The sequence below is a fragment of the Martes martes genome, assembly GCF_963455335.1.
Source record: "Martes martes genome assembly, chromosome: 14".
Lineage (NCBI taxonomy): Eukaryota > Metazoa > Chordata > Mammalia > Carnivora > Mustelidae > Martes > Martes martes.
Window position 1 is genome coordinate 25,459,126 of NC_137902.1, and position 22,406 is coordinate 25,481,531.

At 35.0% G+C, this 22,406-nt stretch overlaps 1 protein-coding gene across 9 annotated transcripts in view; it reads left to right on the forward strand.

The window, feature by feature from the left end:
- NT5C2 (5'-nucleotidase, cytosolic II) overlaps positions 1 to 22,406 on the forward strand; it is an 87,586-nt gene that overhangs the window by 48,312 nt on the left and 16,868 nt on the right. For 7 of the 9 annotated variants that reach the window (XM_080823436.1, XM_080823437.1, XM_080823435.1 and 4 more), the window contains 2 exons: positions 21,128 to 21,245; positions 22,060 to 22,155. In XM_080823436.1, the coding sequence (XP_080679562.1) occupies positions 21,128 to 21,245; positions 22,060 to 22,155 (214 nt within the window). Of the gene's footprint in view, positions 1 to 16,746; positions 16,806 to 21,127; positions 21,246 to 22,059; positions 22,156 to 22,406 lie in introns of those variants that run through there. The other 2 variants (XM_080823442.1, XM_080823434.1) reach the window with 2 other exon arrangements.

The following is a 22,406-nucleotide window of genomic DNA, read 5'->3' on the forward strand; positions in this document are numbered from 1 at the left end:
CGCTATCTGAAAGTAGAGCCTTCCTTTGAAACTGTGAGCTGAAATGTCATAAAGCAAAGAAATAATTACCATTAATTTATATGGAAAAACTTCCAAGGATTTCTAGACTGCCCCTCCCCCCTTTCTTAGGGTTTTCTGATGCCTTAAAACCCATCTTGCTAATGGATACACAAAATAAGTTGAGGTAAAGCACAGTTGGTTACAGACATAATTTAGAGCCCTGATGGCTTGATGCTGAGATGTTGAGTGTAAGTTCTGGGGAAGGAGTGTGGCAGAGCCACTCTTGGTGCTTGTGGTGCGCACTGCTTTTATAAGGGCTGCTTACAAAACAAATGCTGAATGCCATTTTTGCTTTTCATCTTTTTTCATAAAAGCAAAAATCCTCCAGATTTATTTCAGTTAGCAAAAACAAGTACTCATGTAGGTCTTTCATCAGAGTTAAGTGGCATAACTTGAACTTTCAAAAAACGGGAGATACCTGTATATCACAATTTGTTTATGCATTTATCTGTTGATGGATGTTTGAGTTGTTTCTCTTTGGGGCTATTATGAATAAAACTGCTATGAACATTGGTTCTACATACTACAAGTCTTTTTGTGGTTGTATATTTTTATTTCTCTTGAGTAAATACTTAGGAGTACAATTGCAAGATTTTATGTTTACCTTACAGGAGATAGACAAATGGTTTTTCAAAGTACTGATACCATTTTAAAGTCCCACCCATCAAACATAAGAATTCTACTTGATCCAATCCTCACCTATGCTTGATAGCATCAATCCTTTGAATTTTAGTCATTTTAGTAAATGACTAAAATCATAACTAATGATGTTGAAAATCTTCATGTGGTTATTGGCTATTTATATTTCTTTTGCGAAATGCTTGTTCAAATGCCCTTGTTTACTGGCTTGTCTTTTTATTGTTGAGTTGTAGAAGTTCTTTATGTATTCTGAGTACTGGTCCTTTGTCAGATATATGTCTTGTGAATCTGTTGATCAATATGTGTTGGTCTGTATGTTGACATTCTCTTTCATTGATCAAAGTGAATATCACATGGTTGATTGATTATTTTAGGTTTCTGTTAATCTTTAAGTCAGGTAGTATAAGTCCTTTGTTCTTTTTTATAATTGTCTTAATATTCTGTGTCCTTTACATTTCTATATAAATTTTAAAGTCAGCTTATTACATTTTCAAAAACGCCTCCTGGGATTTTGATTAGGATTGCCTTGATTTCTAGATCAATTTGTAACGAATTGATGTTTTTGCTATATTGAGTCTTCCAATCCAGGAACATAATACATTGGGCCATTTACCTAATCTTCTTTAGAATTTCTTAGCAGTGTTTTGTTATTTTTGGTATAAAGGTCTTATATATATTTTGTTTACATTTATCTTTTAATTATTTCCTAATTTTTATGTAGTTGTAAATGCTGTTTGAAATTGCATTTTCTATTTTATTGCTAGCATTTAGAAATAACAGCTCATTTTTGTATATTCTTGAATCCTGTGAATTTCTAAAATTCGCTTATTCATTCTAGTAGCTCTTTCATAGACTTACTAGAATTTTGTATGTATGAGATCAGATCATCTGCAAATCACTTTTTTCTTTCCAATCTATAGATCCTTTTTTTCCCCAATTTGTATATCTTTATATCTTGTTAGAAAAAAACATTTTTTTTCTTTTTGCCTTATTGCAGTAAAACCTTAGTACTTGGTTGAATAGCAGTGTTGAGAATGGACCTCTTTGCTGTGTTCTTGATCTTAGGGAGAGAATGTTCAGTTTTTCACTATTGAGTATCATGTTATTTGTAGGTTTTTTATAAATTTTTTTTATCAGGTTGGAAAGTTCCCTTTTATTCTTAGTTTTGTGGGAGTTTTCCTTTTAACATGAATGAGCGCTAAATTTTCATTAAATGTTTTCCTGCCTCTGTTGAGATGATCCATATGGTTTTTCTTTTTCAGTTTGTTAAAAGGATGAAATTACATTCATTGATTGCTGAATGTTAAACCAACTTTACATTCCTAGAGTAAATCCCACTTGGTTATATAGTATTCTTTTTATATATTGGCAAATTTGATTTGCCAGTGTTTTGTTGAGGATTTTTGCATCATGTTCATCAGATTTGTATTTGTATTACAATGTCTGTTGAATTTTGGTTTTCGAGTAATGCTGATCTCATATAATGAGTTGGGAACTATTCCCCTTTTCTATTTTCTGGAAGTGTGGGTAGAATTGATATTATTTTTTCCTTAAGTATGTGACAGAATTAACAAGTGAAGCTATCTGGGCCAGGAGTTGTTTTTGTGGAAAGGTTTTAAATTATGCATTCAGCTGTTAAATATAGAGCTAGTCAGACTTTCTCTTTCTTCTTGTATCAGTTTTGATCATTTGTGTCCATTTCACTGAGTTTTAAATTTATTGGCATAATTTTTATAATATTTTAATTCTTCTCTTGATGTCTCTAGGATCTGTAGTACTGTTCTCTTTTTCATTCCTGAAATTAGTAATTTGTGTCTTTTTTTCCCTTCATCAGTCTAGCAAGAGGTTAATCAGTTTTCTTGATTTTTTTGTTTTCCCCTGGTAAGAGCCAGCTTTTGGTTTCAGTGAATGAGAATAAGGGGGATTTAAATTTAAAGGTGATTTTAAAGTAATTATATATAAGTAGGAAGTTACAATTGGCTTTTATGATAATTGCTGACTATAAAAAAAGTAATTTCTTATAAAATTAATATAATAAATACTACCCAAATACTCCAAGCACCCTTATCTTTATTTGCTTTATATTTTTTAATATAGGTAGTGGCAGTAACCACTTTTACTTCTGATTATAATTTTTAAGTTTGTTTTCCTTCTGTGTTCTAACTTAGTATCATTAACGTTATGTTGTTGACCTACTTTCTTGCTTCAAGTGCTTATGGAAAATGCCAAATTTCTGTGCAGAATGAAATGTGGCACTGTGTACTTTCTTAAATTTTTTTCCTCCCTGTATATATGACTTCAGAATTTGGAGGATACAAAGAGAATTGGTTTCTTAATTTTTTTGAAAATTAGCTTGTTTTGTATTAGGTGCTTAATAAGTATTAGCTGTTTAAATAGCTGTCTTCTTAGTATACTACTATTTTGAGTGTAGAGAAGATATTTAATAAGCATTTGATTTTTTTATTGAGGGAAGGAATAACCCAACAAATGTTAATTTTATCTGAAATGAAATTATTAGATGTCCTATAAATCTGCATATCTGGCATAATCTGTGAATTGATTATTCTGGCAAACAATATTTTGGGTGATATGAAGTTACCATTTACAGCATAGATGGATTACTTGTTTTCATAGACTATAGTGAAATTGGTAGTGAAGCTAGGATTGATGCTTCCTTCTGAAGTGTTTGGATAGGACATCACATTTCAAATGGCAGTCATGTTTTGGAGTGGTACATTCGTTGAGAGAAGGTGGCTATTGGTTTAGGGCCTACCTTTTCACACTGTAAACTTCGCCTAAATTCGTTCTGAGAAAACAGCTATTTAGGTAAAGTTGCCCCCCCCTCCCGTTTTCAAATGTGGGAAATGTATATGACTTTTTTATGGAAATTGTGGGGGATGGGATTTAATTCTGTCTTTGGTTTACTAGAAAACGGCTGTAGCAGACCTTCTTTGGTGGGAAGGGTGTCATGGTTTTGTTTGGTTTTGATTATTCACGTTTTTTAAAAGTTCATTTTGATAAGAACATTTGTTTGAAATCTGATGTTTTAAAAATGCTGTTCATCATGTCAGATGTTGAGATTGATTTAGTGGTTGATTTAGTGGTAAATAATTTAAAACTTTGATTTGTCACTGATAAATAAGGAAGAGGACAATTAAGGCAAGGATACATACATGGATTCCAACAATGTTAAGCTATATTTATAACAGTTCTAAACTTGTAATTTTCCAAAACTGAACTATATAGATCTTTGGTAGAATGAAATTAAGTTGAGGGATTGTTGGGTTTTTTGGTTTGTTTGCTTGTTAAAAGAGAAATTACTGGCATGACTTGTATTACTTGTATAAAGAATTTTATGATTTTGCTTACAGTTTGGTACATTCATTCCTCTGAAGTGTGCCACAGTGTTCAGTAACATAATCCATTCTCTTGGGAACCTCATTATCTTCATCTCCTCTGAATGCCAGCCTCACACCTCTAATAGTTTTTCAGAAAATATCTTCTTTAACATCAGCTATCACTATAATTAAAGCAAGCTATGTATTTTTTGTTTTTATTAGTTTATTTGCTGGGTTTCTATGTAAGATTGACATTTTTATATAAAATTTAAAAAATTTCAAAATAAAGAACTTGCCTGTTGACATAAACTAATTTTTCCTGATTGTCTTGACCTAAATCAATTTTAATCCTCAAATCTGCCCATAAAACTAATGTCGGTTTTTTTTGTAATACTATAGATTAACATTTTATTTCTCTAATGAAAGTATGTACATTAATTATTCCTTAACCAGTTTGTCTACCAAGTATAGATTAGTTATATACATGAAAGTCAGTGTTTAGATTCTGGGTAATACTGAGCCACTGACCAGCAGTGGACTGTTTTATTATAAAAAATACACATGAAAAAACATGCACATGATACATATCAGAAAGAGATCCTTTGCACTTTTATCTTCCTCTGCAGATAGGTGTTTTTCTTTTCCCTTCTCCTGAGACCCCTTTTTCCTTTATTAGACCTGTTAGGTGCTCTGGTTTTCTATTTTATTAAGTTGCTCTAATGTAGGTGCTTTCTAAACAATGAATTTTGAGTTTGTGAGTCTCTATTTGAGAGCACTCTTTAGCCTTTTTCTGCTTACATGGGACAGGCAGATGGATCAGACTGGTAAGTGCATTTCCCAGGACAAATCAAGCCAAAAAATCTTGACAGTCCACCTAAGATTAGGTCTTTGGACTTGTGAAAGAGCAAGAAAGTTGTTTTTAACCCAGCTACTTCCTCTCCTCAGACTGAAGAGAATAATCTGTACCATTTGTTAATTTCTTGCCTTTTGTTTGTATTAGAGGACTGTTAAAAATGTTACATTGCTGAATTTATTGTTACAGTGGACAGTAGAGTGAAAATGGAAAACAGAGAATTGATGTTTTTTCCATTGTTTAGTGCTAGTTCATTTTTTAAGTGGCAAATAGGTGTAAAGAGACCTGTTGTTTCCATCACTCTTCTTATTATGTTACTTAGTTTTATAATATTATATCCAGAAATTTATTGCTGAGGTTTCAAACGAGAAATTCTTTTCTGATTCAGTGAGTGGCATAAAGTACTTAAATCACCTCCTCATTATTGTAGTTCACAATCTGACAGACTGGTGATCTGCAAAATGTGGTTTCTTTAACAAGCAAATGTTAGTCAACAGCTACTGAGAGTAATCCGGATGTAAAAAGTGACTTAAGAGGAAAAACCCAGAATAATCTATTTCTGTTTTGAAGTTTAAGTCCCATACACTCTGAGTTTAGGCCCAGTCTTATTTTTATCTTTACCTTAGAGGCTCTGAGGTTGTAGAAAAAGCAGAACCCTCTGCGTGTGATTGACCCTGGTTTGGATCCCAGCTCTATCTTGTACTAGCTCTTGGCTACCAGCATCTTACTTTCAGTTTCTTCACTTAATTTAAAAAAAAAAAAAGGTGTGTATGTTGGGGGTGGGAGGGTAGGGTAGGCAATAAACTATTGGTGTAAGGTTTAAATGAAATAATGTATATAAAATGATGAATGCAATGAAAGTAGTTCTCTTGCTCTAACTGGTGGTAGAAGAAGTATTGATACACTGAACTAGAGTCGTAAGGGAAAAATCTAAGGAATAAGGAAAAAAATATCTACCTTAAACTCATTTACATTCCTATATGCTGTAGAAAAACCTGGAATGCTAGACAGTAGACTCTTTCATCACTGTTTTATTTTTGAATTTTCTTTTTAAGCCCTGCAGATGATCATGAACTTAATAGAAAGTTGAACTTCTTTTCTGAATAGATTTTTAATGTCAAGTAATTTGGCTTCAGATTATGTTTCCACAGAAATTACTGTTTTTAGTGAAGAGTTATTTATTAGCAGGATCATGGTGAAGGAATGGATTTCTGAGAAAGGGTCCTTATTTAAATTTAAATTTTTTTCTTTATGACGAAGGTATCACTGATAGGCTTCTAATAACTGCAAGGGGAACAATTTTTGAAACAATAAAGAACTCTTTTACATGAAAAGAAGTAGTTGACCTTTGTGGTTGCATGAAAGACATAAACATGCAGTAAGTTCCATGGAATTAACATCAAAATTTTATACATATGATTGTTAAATTTTCAGAAGTCTTTATCCCAAGGGGGACAGTAGGGTGGAAAGAGGGTTTGTTAATATTACTTAATGCCCTTCACAGATATAGGGTGACTCTTGGTTTAGGATTATGAAAATGTATTATTTCTAAATTGGTTCATTTATTGTTTTGTTTTGTAAGCTCCACACCCAGTGTGGGGCTTGAACCTCATAATCCTGAGATCACATGTTTTACTGACTGAGCCAGCCAGGTGCCCTTATGAATTGGTTCGTTTAAATCACCTTGACTGGGGCGACTGGGTGGCTCAGTGGGTTAAAGCCTCTGCCTTCGGCTCAGGTGGTGATCTCAGGGTCCTGGGATCGCTGCTCAGCGGGGAGCCTGCTCCTTCCTCACTCTCTGCCTGTCTCTCTGCCTACTTGTGATCTCTGTCTGTCAAATAAATAAAATCTTTAATAAATAAATAAATAAATAAATAAATCACCTTGACTTTTTTTTTTTTTTCAATCAAGAAGTCTGCCTTTTTCTTTCTTTTTGTTGCCCCTCTTAAGCTCAAAGATCTAGAAAGACACATTCTGATTTTTTTCTGGCTCTAACACGTTTAAGGTTCTGAGCCATTTTGGTAAGTCCAACAATAAATTCCTTATTTCTGTTACCACTTAATACTGGTGGGTGTCATGGTCAGTGTCCAGTCTTTCCCGTTTTTCTGAGAAATTGTTGAGAGGAAAAGAACATTTATTAAGCATGTGCTAGAAATGTATTTTATGTACAGTGTACCACCTTTTAATCCTCGCAACAGCCCTCTGAGGTGGAGATTACTACCTTCACTTTACAAACAGTTCATGAAATCAAGAGGTAAAAAAATCTGTACATAGCTAGCAGTTGACTTAAGATTCATAGCTGGAATGTAAACCCAGATCAGTTCCATTTCTTATGCTGCTTCTAGCTGTTACAGGATCAGAAATTATTTATTAACCTCTCAATGAGAAATCAGAGAAAGACGTAAAGAAAATCATCCTTTGTTGTTTTTTTGTTTCAAAAATACTGAAATCCTCTGTAGGCCAGATGCATCTTTGTCTTGAGTTTGAATATGATCCTTATCCTTAGAATATAGAAAGTTTTGCACAGTTTTTCTTTTGTTTAATTTTTAGATGTAATCGTAAGGGAATGAAGCCTCAAGATTCAATACTCTATTCCAGATGTTGTTAAAATTCTAAAATTGTACTTTTTTTTTTAAATCTTGGGAGGAATTGAAAATATATGTTAGACTCCCCTTTTGAATTTTTCTGCCCTCCTCTCCTTTCCAAGCCATACCACTAGCCACCAGGGATGAAATCCAATTATCTCAAACCTAAGCATTTTGCATTAATAAGCCTAAAGTGGCACGAGAAGCTAGAATAAAGCTATTAAAATAGTACCAGGGAAGAAATTAAGAGAAACTAGTTCTTGCTAAATTAGAGGATTATACTCCTCCTTGCAGGATCCTGTCATGCATAGTAAATGCATTGGATGATCTTGTTTTATTGTTTTTGGAATTGAGTCTACTTGATATTTAAATGAACACTTTTTTGCATGGTGTATTTACTTGAACAAAAGTCCAAGGCACTCAGATGGTGTTTCTCAGCCATTGTACATGCTCGCAGAATTTATCGGCATTAACAGCATTTAAAGGAGAAAACACAATCTAAAGTAAGTATTATATATTATATATTATATATTATTGTTATGCTGTCACGGAAGATCTGTCACACCAGATAGAGCACCTTTTCCTCTCCCCTTTTTAAAATTATTTTTATTAACATATAATGTATTATTTGCCCCAGGGATACAGGTCTGTGAATTGTCAGGCTTACACACTTCACAGCACTCACCATTTCACTTACCCTCCCCAATGTCCATAACCAAACCACCCTCTCCATACCCCACCCCCCCGCAACCCTCAGTTTGTTTTGTGAGATTAAGAGTCTCTTATGGTTTGTCTCCCTCCTGATCCCATCTTGTTTCATTTTTTCCTTCCCTACCCCCTCAGAACCTCTACTCTGCCTCTCAAATTCCTCATATCAGAGAGATCATACGATAATTGTCTTTCTCTGATTGACTTATTTTGCTCAGCATAATACCCTCTAGTTCCATCCACGTCGTTGCAAATGGCAAGATTTCATTTCTTTTGATGGCTGCATAGTATTCCATTGCATATATATATATACCACATCATCTTTATCCATTTATCTGTTGATGGACATCTAGGTTCTTTCCATAGTTTGGCTATTGTGGACATTGCTGCTATAAACATTTGGGTGCACATGTCCCTTAGGATCACTACATTTGTATCTTTAGGGTAAATACCCAGTAGTGCGATTGCTGGGTCATAGGGTAGCTCTATTTTCAACTTTTTGAGGAACCTCCATGCTGTTTTCCAGAGTGGTTGCACCTGCTTGCATTCCACCAACAGTGTAGGAGGGTTCCCCTTTCTCTTCATCTTCTCCAACATCTGTCATTTCCTGACATATTAATTTTAGCCATTCTAACTGGTATGAGGTGGTATCTCATTGTGGTTTTGATTTGTATTTCCCTGATGCTGAGTGATGTGGAGCACTTTTTCATGTGTCTGTTGGCATCTGGATGTCTTCTTTGCAGAAATGCCTGTTCATGTCCTCTGCCCATTTCTTGATTGGATTATTTGTTCTTTGGGTGTTGAGTTTGATAAGTTCTTTATAGATTTTGGATACTAGCCCTTTATCTGATATGCCATTTGCAAATATCTTCTCCCATTCTGTCAGTTGTCTTTTGGTTTTGTTGACTGTTTCCTTTGCTGTGCAAAAGCTTTTGATCTTGATGAAGTCCCAGTAGTTCATTTTTGCCTGTCTTCCCTTGCCTTTGGTGATGTTTCTAGGAAGAAGTTGTTGCACCTGAGGTCGAAGAGGTTGCTGCCTGTACTCTCCTCAGGGATTTTGATGGATTCTCAAATTGAGGTCTTTCATCCATTTTGAGTCTATTTTTGTGTGTGGTGTAAGGAAATGGTCCAGTTTCATTTTTCTGCATGTGGCTGTCCAGTTTTCCCAACACCATTTGTTGAAGAGACTTGTCTTTTTTCCATTGGACATTCTTTCCTGCTTTGTTGAAGATTGGTTGACCATAGAGTTGAGGGTCTATTTCTGGGTTCTCTGTTCTGTTCCATTGGTCTTTGTGTCTGTTTTTGTGCCAGTACCATACTGTCTTGATGATGACAGCTTTGTAATAGAGCTTGAAGTCTGGAATTGTGATGCCGCCAACTTTGGCTTTCTTTTTCAACATTCCTTTGGCTATTCAGGGTCTTTTCTGGTTCCATATAAATTTTAGGATTATTTGTTCCATTTCTTTGGAAAAAATGGATGGTATTTTGATAGGGATTGTTTTAAACATGTAGATTGCTTTAGGTAGCATAGACGTTTTCATAATATTTGTTCTTCCAATCCATGAGCATGGAACGTTTTTCCCTTACTTTGTGTCTTCCTCAATTTCTTTCATGAGTACTTTATAGTTTTCTGAGTACAGATTCTTTGCCTCTTTGGTTAGGTTTATTCCTAGGTATCTTATGGTTTTGGGTGCAGTTGTAAATGGGATCGACTCCTTAATTTCTCTTTCTTCTGTCTTGCTGTTGGTGTATAGAAATGCAACTGATTTCTTTGTGTTGATTTTGTATCCTGACACTTTACTGAATTCCTGTACAAGTTCTAGCAGATTTGGAGTGTGGAGTCTTTTGGGTTTCCACATAAAGTATCGTATCATCTGCAAAGAGTGATAGTTTAACTTCTTCTTTGCCGATTTGGATACCTTGAATTTCTTTTTGTTGACTGATTGCCGAGGCTAGGACTTCTAGTACTATGTTGAATAGCAGTGGTGATAGTGGACATCCTTGCAGTGTTCCTGATATTAGCAGAAAAGCTCTCAGTTTTTCCCCATTGAGAATGATACTCGCAGTGGGTTTTTCATAGATGACTTTGATTATATTGAGATATGAACCCTCTGTCCCTACACTTTGAAGAGTTTTGGTCAAGAAATGATGCTGTACTTTGTCAAATGCTTTTTCAGCATCTATTGAGAGTATCATGTGGTTTTTGTCCTTTCTTTTATTAATGTATTGTATCACATTGATTGATTTGCGGATATTGAACCAACCTTGCAGCCCTGGAATAAATCCCACTTGGTCATGTTGAATAATCCTTTTAATGTACTGTTGGATCCTATTGGCTGGTATTTTGGTGAGAATTTTTGCATCTGTGTTCATCAAGGATATTGGTCTGTAATTCTCTTTTTTGATGGGATCTTTGGTTTTGGGATCAAGGTAATGCTGGCCTCATAAAATGAGTTTGGAAGCTTTCATTCCATTTCTATTTTTTGGAACAGTTTCAGGAGAATAGAAATTAATAATTCTTTAAATGTTTGGTAGAATTCCCCTGGGAAGCCATCTGGCCTTGGGCTGTTCTGTTTTGATATAGTCGTCTTTTAGAGAAAGAGAGAACTTAGAACTTATTTTGGAATAAATCTACTGATCCTTAGGTAAAAATGCTTGCCTTCTTTGTTTTCTTTAACTGAACTTTTTAACTTTAACTTTTGAACTTTAACTTAAACTAAGCTTTTTTTTTTTTAAGCTATTGTTGATGGCATCCCCATTTAAAAATTTTTCTTCTATGTTTACACTTCTATTTTCTTTGGCCCAACATATCACCTTATATATTAACTTTGATTTCCTCAGAGTATTAATATATGATGATACTAATCAGTACTTTCATACCAAAAGAGCAGTGCTTTTGGTAGAACTGGTTTTCTCATCAAGATTCTAAGATTGGGGTGCCTGGGTGGCTCCTGCCTTCAGCTCAGGTCATGATCCCGGGGTCCTGGGTTTGAGCCCCACATCTAGCTCCCTGCTCATTGAGGAGCCTGCTTCTCCCTCTCCACAACCCCCTGCTTGTGTTCTCTATTGCTGTCTCTCTCTCTCTCTCTCTCAAATAAATAAAATCTTTAAAAAAAAAAAAAAGGACTGTAAAATTGACAGACTTAGCGTAGTTAAAAGATTTCTGATCACTCCTTAATTTGAAAGGTTCTTATAACTACTGGCGATAAAAGACTGTTTTAGTATGGCACTGACCTCTAAGTGGGAAGGATATTTAAGCAGTAATTAAAAGATCAATCAAACTAGTTAATAACTTTGCATGTGCATGTATATGATAACTTGTGTATAATTGTACTATTTCAGTATTCTATGAAAGATCAATTTAAAAATTATCTGATAAAAATTATTAAATTGGAAGAGAAACGATTAGGAGTGTTAAATGAAACAAGAATACTGACGCACCTGTCAGTTGGTGGCTCAGTCATACTGGTGGCTCAGTTAAGTGTGTGCCTTCAGCTCAGATCATGATCCTAGGAGGTCTGAGATCAAGCCCTGCATGGGGCTCCTTGCTCAGCAGAGATCCTGCTTCTCCTTCTCCCTCAGCTTGCTGCTCCCCCTGCCTGTCGCTCCCCCTGCTTGTGCTCTCTTTCCGTCTCTATCAGATAAATAAAATCTTTAAAAAAAAGTCCAGAATACTGATAATTGTTAAAGCTTGGGTGATAGTTTTAAAGCAACTGATTTAATATTCTCTGTATTTTTGTATATGATTAAAAAATATTCTTAAAGTTAAATTAAAAACTAGATAGAGGGGTTTCCTGACTGGCTCAGCTGGTAGAGTCTGCAAGTTTTGATCTTAGGGTTGTGAGTTCGAGCCCCATGTTGGAAGTGGAGCCTCCTTTGAAAACAACACAGTTCCATAGAGGAAACTGACAAAACGCCAATGAAGTGATTTATTTTTATTTATTTTTATTTTTTAAAGATTTTATTTATTTGACAGAGAGAGAGACAGTGAGAGAGGGAACGCAAGCAAGGGGAGTGGAAGAGGGAGAAGCAGGCTTCCCGCTGAGCAGAGAGCCGGATGCGGGGCTCCATCCCAGGACCCTGGGATCATGACCTGAGCCGAAGGCAGAGGCTTAACGACTGAGCCACCCAGGCGCCTCTGAAGTGATTTTTTTTTTTTTAAAAAGGCATTTAAATCTAAAGATTTTTTATTCGACTTATAATCTTTATTTTTATGTATTCTTAACTGCTTTTTCTTAAACTTAAGGATTTCATACACTAACAAGCTCAGAAAATGAAGGACTGTTTCTACAAACCAAGTATGCTTTTGAAGTGGTCTGTGTTAGGAAAGAATTTTAAAAGAAATAGTACTCCACTGCATTATATTACTTGTGGATAAAAGCTTTTTATATTAGCTGAGATAAATATACTCAAGACTATCGTTTTTAGATATATATTTATATTTTATATATATTATTTATATTAAGATATATATTACTTTTAGGCATCCCTATTATACATATATGGATCTACACTTAATTTCCAAACTCTGATTCCATTTATGTCATTTCAGTCTCCCATTTAGGGTTTTCACTGATTTTAAATTCATCTCTCTGAATTGCAATAATACATAGTTGTTTCTTCGATCATTAGAAAATTTAAAAGGTTGCTTAATAGATTCCATTTCCATCTTCTCCATTATAAGGTGATAGAAATAATCATTTGTCAGTGTTTCTGATCTTTTCATTACCAGTCATAAGAGCATTCAAATGTAAACCAGATTGTTTTTTGGAGTAATTGTCATATATTAGTTATATCAGGAAAATTACTGAAATCTTATTTTTAAAAAAAATATTGCCTGCTATTTTCAACAAGGATGAAGTTGTTTTAAGAGTCTTAACGTTGGGGGCGCCTGGGTGGCTCAGTGGGTTAAAGCCTCTGCCTTCGGCTCAGGTCATGATCTCAGGGTCCTGGGATTGAGCCCCACATTGGGCTCTCTGCTCAGCAGGGAGCCTGCTTCCTCCTCTTTCTCTCTCTCTCTGCCTGCCTCTCTGCCTACTTGTGATCTCTGTCAAATAAATAAATAAAATCTTTTTTTAAAAAAAGAGTCTTAATGTCAACTACAATGGAATTAAAAATTTTTTTAAATTAAAAAATTTAAAGGGTCCCTGGGTGGCTCAGTTGGTTGAGCATCCAACTCTTGATTATGGCTCAGGTCATGATCTCAGAGTCATGAGATTGAGTCCCTTGGTGGGCTCAGCGTGGAGTCTCCTGGAGATTCTCTCCCTCTGCCCCTCCCCCTGTGCGTTCTCTCTCTCTCAAATAATAAATCCTAAAAAAAAATTTTTTTTAAATTTAAAAAGAGTCTTAACATAATAGTTATTTTTGCAGTCAAATGCATAATAGTTATTTTTGATCCATCATCTCTTTTCTGTGTATACGTTCTCCGACTGTTTGCTTTGTCCTGGGGTTAATGGTCACTGAGAAAAGGACAAAATGATAATGGAGTCAAGCTGTGTAATGAAGATTTAAGGTTAAATCTTGTGGATAAAAACCTTCTGGGTCAGGGAACTCTTAACAGTGAGTTAACACTGAGATAACGGTGAGTGTTATCTAGGCAGATCATGAGGTGATTCTGATTCTTTCAATCTTTGGGAACATTTGTTTGGTTTGACAGTCATACAAAGGAATCAAATTCAGGTAATTACAGTTGTTCTGTTCTAATTGTTATGGCACTGTGGTAGGGGACCACATTAAGTGACTACATAAAGATTCTTTTATTTTCCCAAGTTTTTTTTATCTGCCCTCTCAATTTTTCTTTGAGATGAATAGAATAACAGGATTATCTAGGATACTCTGTGGTTATTGAAGAATGAATTTACTTCCATCTGGATTTATAATTCAGTAAGTACCTAAATTCTGTTTACTTCAAAATGCTGAGGAGGCTAGTCAAAACATTTCAGTTAGGTGGGAAAACCTATATGGAAGTATATGACCTAAGTAAGGTCTATGCTAGACTTTGCCCATTGGTGGCTCATGGACCCATTTCAGACCACAGACTATAGTTGGCTCAAATAGAGTTTGTTGGTTTTTTAAATTGAGTCAGTAGTTAAAAATTGAGAGCTAGAAGTAAAAATTTAGGCTGCCCGTTATCACACAATTGCCAACATTTGGCTCTAGTTCCCATAGGGTAGCTGAGTATGAGTAGCAAAATAGCTACTTTCCCCTTTAGGTAAGACGTGCCAATGATTAGCCCATTTTGCATGATAATTGAACACTGATGGAGATGTTTGGAACATATTACTGAATCTGAGTCTCAGAGAGTCTGTCAGGTGAACTTTAAAGTACCTTGAGATATTGGCTATAAAAAGGAACAATCTGTTTAAGGTTGAATAAATCATACATAGTTTTTTTTTAAGATTTTATTTATTTATTTGACAGAGATCACAAGTAGGCAGAGGCAGGCAGAGAGGAGGAAGCAGGCTCCCTTGCCATGCAGAGAGCCCGATGTGGGACTCAATCCCAGGACCCTGAGATCATGACCTGAGCCGAAGGCAGAGGCTTAACCCACTGAGTCACCCAGGCGCCCAATCATACATAGTAAGAAAACTTCCTGGGCTGGGTTAATTGGCCCTTTTTTGGTCCCTCTGTATCTCCCTAGTCACATTATGGAGTTGATCTTCTAAAATTTATTATAAATACCCAATCGTATATCCCTGTAGTAACCTTTTAGCTCTGTCAAGCCACTGACCATGCGTGTTTTTTGTTCTTAGCATCTAGTACCTGGTACACGGTAGGCATCCAAATGTTTGTTCCATTACTGTAACTTCAGTATGTTACTGAAGGAGGCGTTTTTGTTTTGTTTTAGTAAAAGCATTTGAGTGTGATGATCTGCTCTTATTTTGGTGAAAGAAATTACATAATAACTCTTTCAATTTTAAAATTACAAGCACCTCCTTTGGTTAAAGAGGATTTTTAAAGTTACTGTCTCAATTTTTCAGTTTTTCTATTTTAAATTGAAAACCATACTTTCTGAATGAAAACTACATTTATTGTGGTGAGCACTGCGTAATGTATCTGTTGTGCACCTGACACTAATATAACATTGTATGTTTTTTCGTTTTATTTTAAAATAGTAATTTTTGAACAAATCCCTTGCTTACCATTTAATTTTACTTTTGCAGTGAATTGAAGTTAGCAGTCTTCCAAATTCCACTTATTTATTTACATTCTTTAACCATTTGGGAATTGGTTTTATTTTATATTACTCAAAGTGTTGCATGGCATCTAGCTTTTGTATTTTAAGTAAATTAAAATTAAGATCATTTTTAGAAATTTTCAGAATCTTTTTAGGATCATTAGTGATCTCTTGGATTAGAGATAGAAGTTTTCACTATGTCTGTATTATTGTGTTAGGGTTTTCAAATAGTTTTGAAAAGTGAGAAAAGCCCTCTGTTAATATGAGAATTGAAAAGGTTTTATTTTAAAATCTTAATGAAAATGTGAATCAGTTTGCCTTTTCTGGTTACAGTCTCAGAGAACCAACATTGCATAACCTTAAATAGAGAACATTGATGTTAATCACATGCACAGCATAAAAGCAAGTAACTATTCTTGAGTGGTTGGTTTGGATATTTGTTTTTCATAGTGATTGGTGGTGGTGGTTTTTCCTAGTTGTAATGTTTTAGGACTTTTAGACATTATATTTGGTCATTCTTGCTCTTTTATTTAGTACCACCTTCCTTTCACAAAAAAGTTGGAGGAGTCAAACCATGTGTTTTTAAAAACCTAAATGTGTCTAGGGAAAGTGACTCCCTATAAAATTAAACATAATGCATATCTTAAAAGTGTCAATATCTTCTGTGTATCTTCAAGTCTGTTATTTTACTAGACTAGATAGTTTCTCTAGCTTTATGAAAGTAGAATAGTAAGACCCTGCTTACTGAGGGCAAATACCACTGATAGAATCAAAATAAGTTTTCCTTCTATTCCACATTTAGACATCTGGTTAGATTTTTAGCAGTGTGAAGTTGGTTCTTGTCTGTATCAAGATGACAAATTTAGGTGTTGGAAGGGTAGAAAAGTAGGTAGTTAGGTATAAGTAGACTTACTTTAAATGGGTGCTTAACAGCAAGATTTAGACTGCTCTGGTTTATTCTCGTATCTGTAGCCTGTTCCCTTACTGTAGTTCAATTTTAAATATTGTTTACCAGCTGCATTCAGTTTCTGTCATATAAACCTGAAATGTGCTAGAGAAAATACACTAAAAAAAGATGGATTTATTTTTCTGTTTATCTTTTAACTTAAGAGTTCAGGATTAGACTTGGCTTGTATTCCAGGCTGAGTGTCAGAAAATTTAAATAATGCACAGTACTTAGGCTAATCTTCAATACCCTTGTTTTGTTACGGCCGTTTAGACTAATTTTAGTGATGGTCAGAGGCTTCTAAATAGGAGGGCAGTAACTCCTGTAAATACCAATATCCAAATGGTGTCTCTCTGTTCCAGCCCATCGCAACAGTTTTAAAACCAGTTTTTGTTTTTGTTTTTGTTTTGTTTTGTTGCTTTGTTTTGTTTTTTTAACAGGAGAGCCAGTGTAACTCCTTCAAGACTGGAGTGACACTCTACATCTGCATCTGCCTCATGTGAGTTCTCATTTTGGCAGCAGCACTCTGCTAGGCTGGAACCTCTGTAGAGGTTTGCCCTTCCTTTTTCTAAAATCTATAAACTACTCTACACAGTGTGTCTTGGTGGCAAAGGTAACAAGTGCATGAGAATTTTAGACTTCCCTGCAGAATGATTTTGGCTCATTTCAAAGAGACGGTCTCCTCTAACTTAGCTTCTATCTTGTGTGAACAGCATTTCTCAAAACAGAGCCTGTAACTGTCATCCCCACAACACATAGTTGATATTTTTTGGAGAACTGTTTTTTCCTTACAGATTATGGAGTAAAGAGTATCTTTAAATGCTCTCAGTAGCTTCAGCTTTCAAAGCTTTGGTTGTTCTCTTTATAGTCTAGTTATGTAACCTGAGAACACCGTGTGCTGCTCTGATGGCTGAAGTACGCCTCTTTTTTGGACTCTGGCCCTTGAAATAACTTCTTCCTTTGTCTTTGAACATTGGGTAAATTAGGTTAGGCCTGAGGACTTTCTTGAAGAAGAAATAAGCAGAATGTGTGAGGTTATGTTTACTCTGAATTTTTTGGTTGCGTTTTGGGAAGTCAGTTGTAAGAATTGAGCTTTAAGTTACGCATCATTTACTCACCAGTTTTGCAAGAGAAATTGGAATTAGAGCCTTTGCAGCTGTGGAGAGGTGTAGAGCTCTACAGTTAGAGGTGATGCATATGGTTCCCCAGAGGTATCAAGGCTGACTTTGAAGGGCTTGGTAATTTAAAAAAAGGAATTTTACTTTTATTTATTTATTTTCCAAGGAATGGCGATACTTTTTAGGCTTTGGGACTAGTCATTTTTGCTACCAGGTCAGAACGAAGTGTGATTATTCAGTTCATTCCCAAGGGGCACTCGAACAAAACATCTAAACTTGTGATCTGAGCAGCTACAGTTGCGCTTCTCCAGCCTGGTTGTACTGTACTAGCGGATGATGTAATGACCTGGGAATTCGTGTTACTGAAATGATTATCCGGGAAGCTATGAGAAAATGTCAATAGCTTGTAGGTCTTACTGATTAATAGAGAGTTTAGTGAAATAGATAGTGTTGTCAAAGTGGAACTTGAACTCTCTTTGCTAAATCCATTCCCACCTGTGACTAGAGCAGTTTATTTTGGACTAGGTGAAAGAAATTGGAGGGAGGGTAGTGTATTTCAACACCTAGGCATAAGTTCTGATGGCCGATGTAATCTAGAAATTGATTTTTAACAGTGGGAGTATATCCCTCCGCAGAGTTTTGGGTGAGACTCAGGGAGACCTAAATTCTGGTTTAAGTTTATATTTGTACTTGCTATGTAACTTCAGGTCAGCAAATGGGGAAAATACATTGTATTTCTGGAAAGTACCCTGAATTCATTGGGTAAAAGGAAGTTTAAAGTATTTATTTCTGTAGTAGAATGACCAGAAAGTCACCTCAGTTGAATGCTTGGGAAGTTCTGTCCTGGAATAAAGATAAATGTGGCAAGTGTGTAGTGCTTCATTTTCTGCTGTTTTAGGGTTTGTGCTGGCAAAATGGGATTTGAGATATCTACCCCCCTCCTATTTTTTTTTTTTTTCTTCACTAAAAATTCTGAAAAAATAGATTTGGGTTTCAATCCAGAGTGTCTCCTAAACACAGGTTTTTAATCACCATTACTCCATCATTATAATGACCTGATCTCTAACCAGGGAAAATGGCTCTTTTCGGGGTGAGCTTGGGTGGGGAGGGTGATTAAGGTTTGTTTGTTTATTTTTGACTCCCATTTTTAAGGTGTAAACAGCAAATTATTATTCTGAAAAAATTAATAATTGAAAACATTTTATATGGGCCAAATCCTATAAGAATGAATGTCAGTGGATTAGCAAATTGCTTAACAGTACTGGGATTTTGTTTCATTAAATATTGTTTGAAGTAAGTGGGGCTTTGTTAGTTAGGATTGAGAAAGTTTTTGTTTAATGGGAATTTGTTAAAAGAGATTTACTCTCAGTTGGAGAGAAAGCACAGTGTTGGGTGAGAGAGATTATTTCATATTCTCAGGATAACTCAGATTGACATCAGTCAGTACTGCTTTCCTGGTTTTATTATAATACACCAGCTCTTACTCTTTTAGTATGTATGAATATACAAGCACTTCCTTTACCACAGCATATATCATTTAGATTTAGGAATTCCACACTCATTGATTCCAAAAGGGGTTTGTTTTTGTTTTTGTTTTTTTTTTTGGTTGTTGTTTTGTTTTGTTTTTTTGTGGGAGAGGGTAATAATGGGGATGGAATTGAACAGAGAAAATAAATAGCCAGTTTTGAGAATATTAGTATTAGCATTAGCATTAAATTATTTTTACCCCTGAGATGATAAAAGAAATGACAGTTGTTTCTGACATTGTTCTGAGGAAATGAGACTCAGGGGCCCTCCTTCTCCTAAAGGGCCTTAAAAACTTTAGGCTTTTTAAATATGACACATGTTTATTAAAAGATTTTGAAAGCCCATCCTGCTTTTTATTTTTTTTAACATTTCAACTTTATTTAATAATAACAGATATATACAGTAATATGTTACAAGTTACAGAAGTACAGAAGGTAAACGGAAGTGTACTTCCTTCCCTATCTCTTAGCTACTCAGGTCCCTTCTGTGGAGGTGACCAGTATTACTGGTTTCTTTTATGTATTTCTATTTATGTATTCTGGAAATATTCTAAAAGATTGCTTTTGGCAAGGAAAAGTTGAATAGTACTCATTAAGATATTAGCACTAATTTGGGTCAACAGACTAATTGCAGTGAAAAATCAGTTTGAGCCATAGCGTGTTTATTAATTGTGGATGGAAGAACAATAATAATATAACAACAACAAGTGCATTATTGTGAGATAAAAATGAATGGATTTTTTTTTTCCTCATTTGGCATTTAGCGAGATTGAAGGTCTTTTTATTTTTCTTTTTAATACAGCTTACTCACTCCTAGAGACTGATGGGAAGATACCTAAATATTGCATTTGGAGGAGACCTATTTAAAGGAGCAACATTTCCTTTATGCTGAACTGCAATGATTTCTAAAAAGTTTTCTCATTGTAGGAGATTTCAGAGATTAAAATATAGTAGAGAGAAACCCCCATATTCAAAAATCCATTTTATTTCACCTGTAACAAACTCAGTAGGCTTCTTTGGCAGATAACTATACACACACACACACACACACACACACACACACACATACACACACACATACACTTGCATATACCCATCCTCCCATAATCACATCTCATAAAATGAGTCCTAATTCTTTTTTAATGTGTATTTCCAGTTTTATTGAGAAATAATTTATATGTATCACTGTATAAGTCATACAAAAAAAAATAAGGCATACAACATGATGGTTTGATTTACCTATATTGGGAAATAATTACCGTACTAGCTTTAGCTAACATCCATCTTATGATATAGATAAAATGAAAAGAAAGAATAAAGGGAAAATTTTTTTTTCTCCTTGTGATGAGAACTCTTAGGATTTACTCTCTTAACCACATTCCTGTATATCATACAGTGAGTGGTGTTAGCTGAAGTCCTCATGTCCATTTCATCCCTAGTACTTACTTCTTATAACTGGAAGTTTGTACCTTTTGATCACCTTCCTCCAGTTCTCCCTCCCTCTATGCCCAGTCATAATTTTTTAATATCTAATTCCCAGTCCACATCCAGATTTTCCTAATTGTCCCAGACGTGTCGTTTTATGGTTGGTATTGCAACAATAACTTAAAATTCAATTTTGATGGCTTTATGTTATTATTAGCGCTGATAAGAAAAGAAGTTAATTCTAATAAATAGAATTATATGCTGATTAGAGAAGGAGTTTAAAGCAACTACCAAGCCAAATAGGGATTGCAAAAATAGACTGTTTTTTTTTTAAGCTTTTTTGAAGAATTCCTACACCAATTGTACACATCAGTGAAACCTTCAACGTATATAGACCTCTCTACCTGGTTAATATCACAGCTGTGCATATTAGTTCCTTTTTCTTCTTTAGATTGTGGGCATGAAAGAACAGATAAAGGGAAAAACGTTAAGTTTCCTAAGAAATGAAAGAATTATTCTGAAATGTCTGGTAATTCGTCTTGTTGCTCTTACTCCTACGAAAATAATAATCTGTTTTCACAGACCAGCAGTTGAGTTCTGTGGCTTTTTGGGGCAGTACAAAACATGGAGTTTGAGGGAGAAGAAAATGGCATATTTAGGAAGAGGGAGGAGCTGGGAAAGAGTAGAAATTCACTCATTTGCCCTTTGTTTTCATTGACTATTATTATAATGAGAACCTCTTCTTTGTACAGTGTACAAGTCCCCGGAGTATGAGTCCCTTGGCTTTGAGCTTACTGTGGAGCGATTAGTTTCTATTGGCTACCCTCAGGAACTGCTCAGCTTTGCTTATGATTCTACATTCCCTACCAGGTAATTTTTCAAGGTTTTTTTGGATTAAAATCCTTCCTTCTATCCCCCAGATTAATAATTCCAAATGCATCTCTGACCATGCCCACCTTCAAAGAAAAGAACCAAAAAAGATTCTTTGGTTTGTTTCTAGTGTGTTTTTTTTTTGGTTGATGTTGATTCTAAAATTACCATGGACTTTTCTTGTGCATTGTATCTTTTGTGTTCTTGAATTGAGCTTAGTTTATTGTTACTGAAGATCTATTTATGGGAAAGGAGAAAGATGATTAAAACTTATAGGCATTCATCACAGATACTCCTGCCTTTTGCTCTTGGAGAGCAGTTATATGCTTTACTATAATACACTTCACTTGGTCATCAGGAGCCTTCTTGGCAGTTTGTGTTTTTGGATTTGATAGGGAAGATTTAAGATTAAGAAAGATGGTGTTTGAGATCCCATCATGTATGTCCCACATATAGCAGCTATGAGAGGGAAATATAAGCCAGCTCATTTGTCCAAGCAAATTAAAAGACTCTTTTAGAATGGAACCACTGTATTAAGAGGAACAGTTCAACCTTGTTTAAGCTCTTATTCCTTACAGAAGACACTTGTGATTATTTGGACAGAGTAAATATTTTTTAGTTGCTCTTGGTTTAGTTTATAAGAATTTATTTATTCACTTCAGCCTCCGGGAATGTATTGTTTTGGGGACATGGTTGAGTTGTCATAAAGCTTGAATAAGATGACATTGGTTTATAATGATTGAGTAATAACACTACATAAGATTGTTGCCTGTATTATTTTTGGATTACTGATGACATCTTCATTTTCACATAGGGGACTTGTTTTTGACACACTATATGGAAATCTTTTGAAAGTTGATGCCTATGGAAACCTTTTGGTCTGTGCACATGGATTTAACTTCATAAGAGGGTGAGTATAGAGAACCTTTAGCCTCTTTCTAGTGTTTTTATAGTGAAACAATATGAAGATCACCTTGTCTCCCTATATGTAATATACTTTCCTGTTCCCTCATCATTAAAGAACAATTCTTTGCATAAGGATACTTAACAATTATTTGTCAGGCAGTTAGGACCCAAACTGACTTATAAATATAGTTAGTGTTGCATTTTATGTAAATTAAGTGGTTTCTAAATATACAGCATCCAACAAAGCTAATCTTG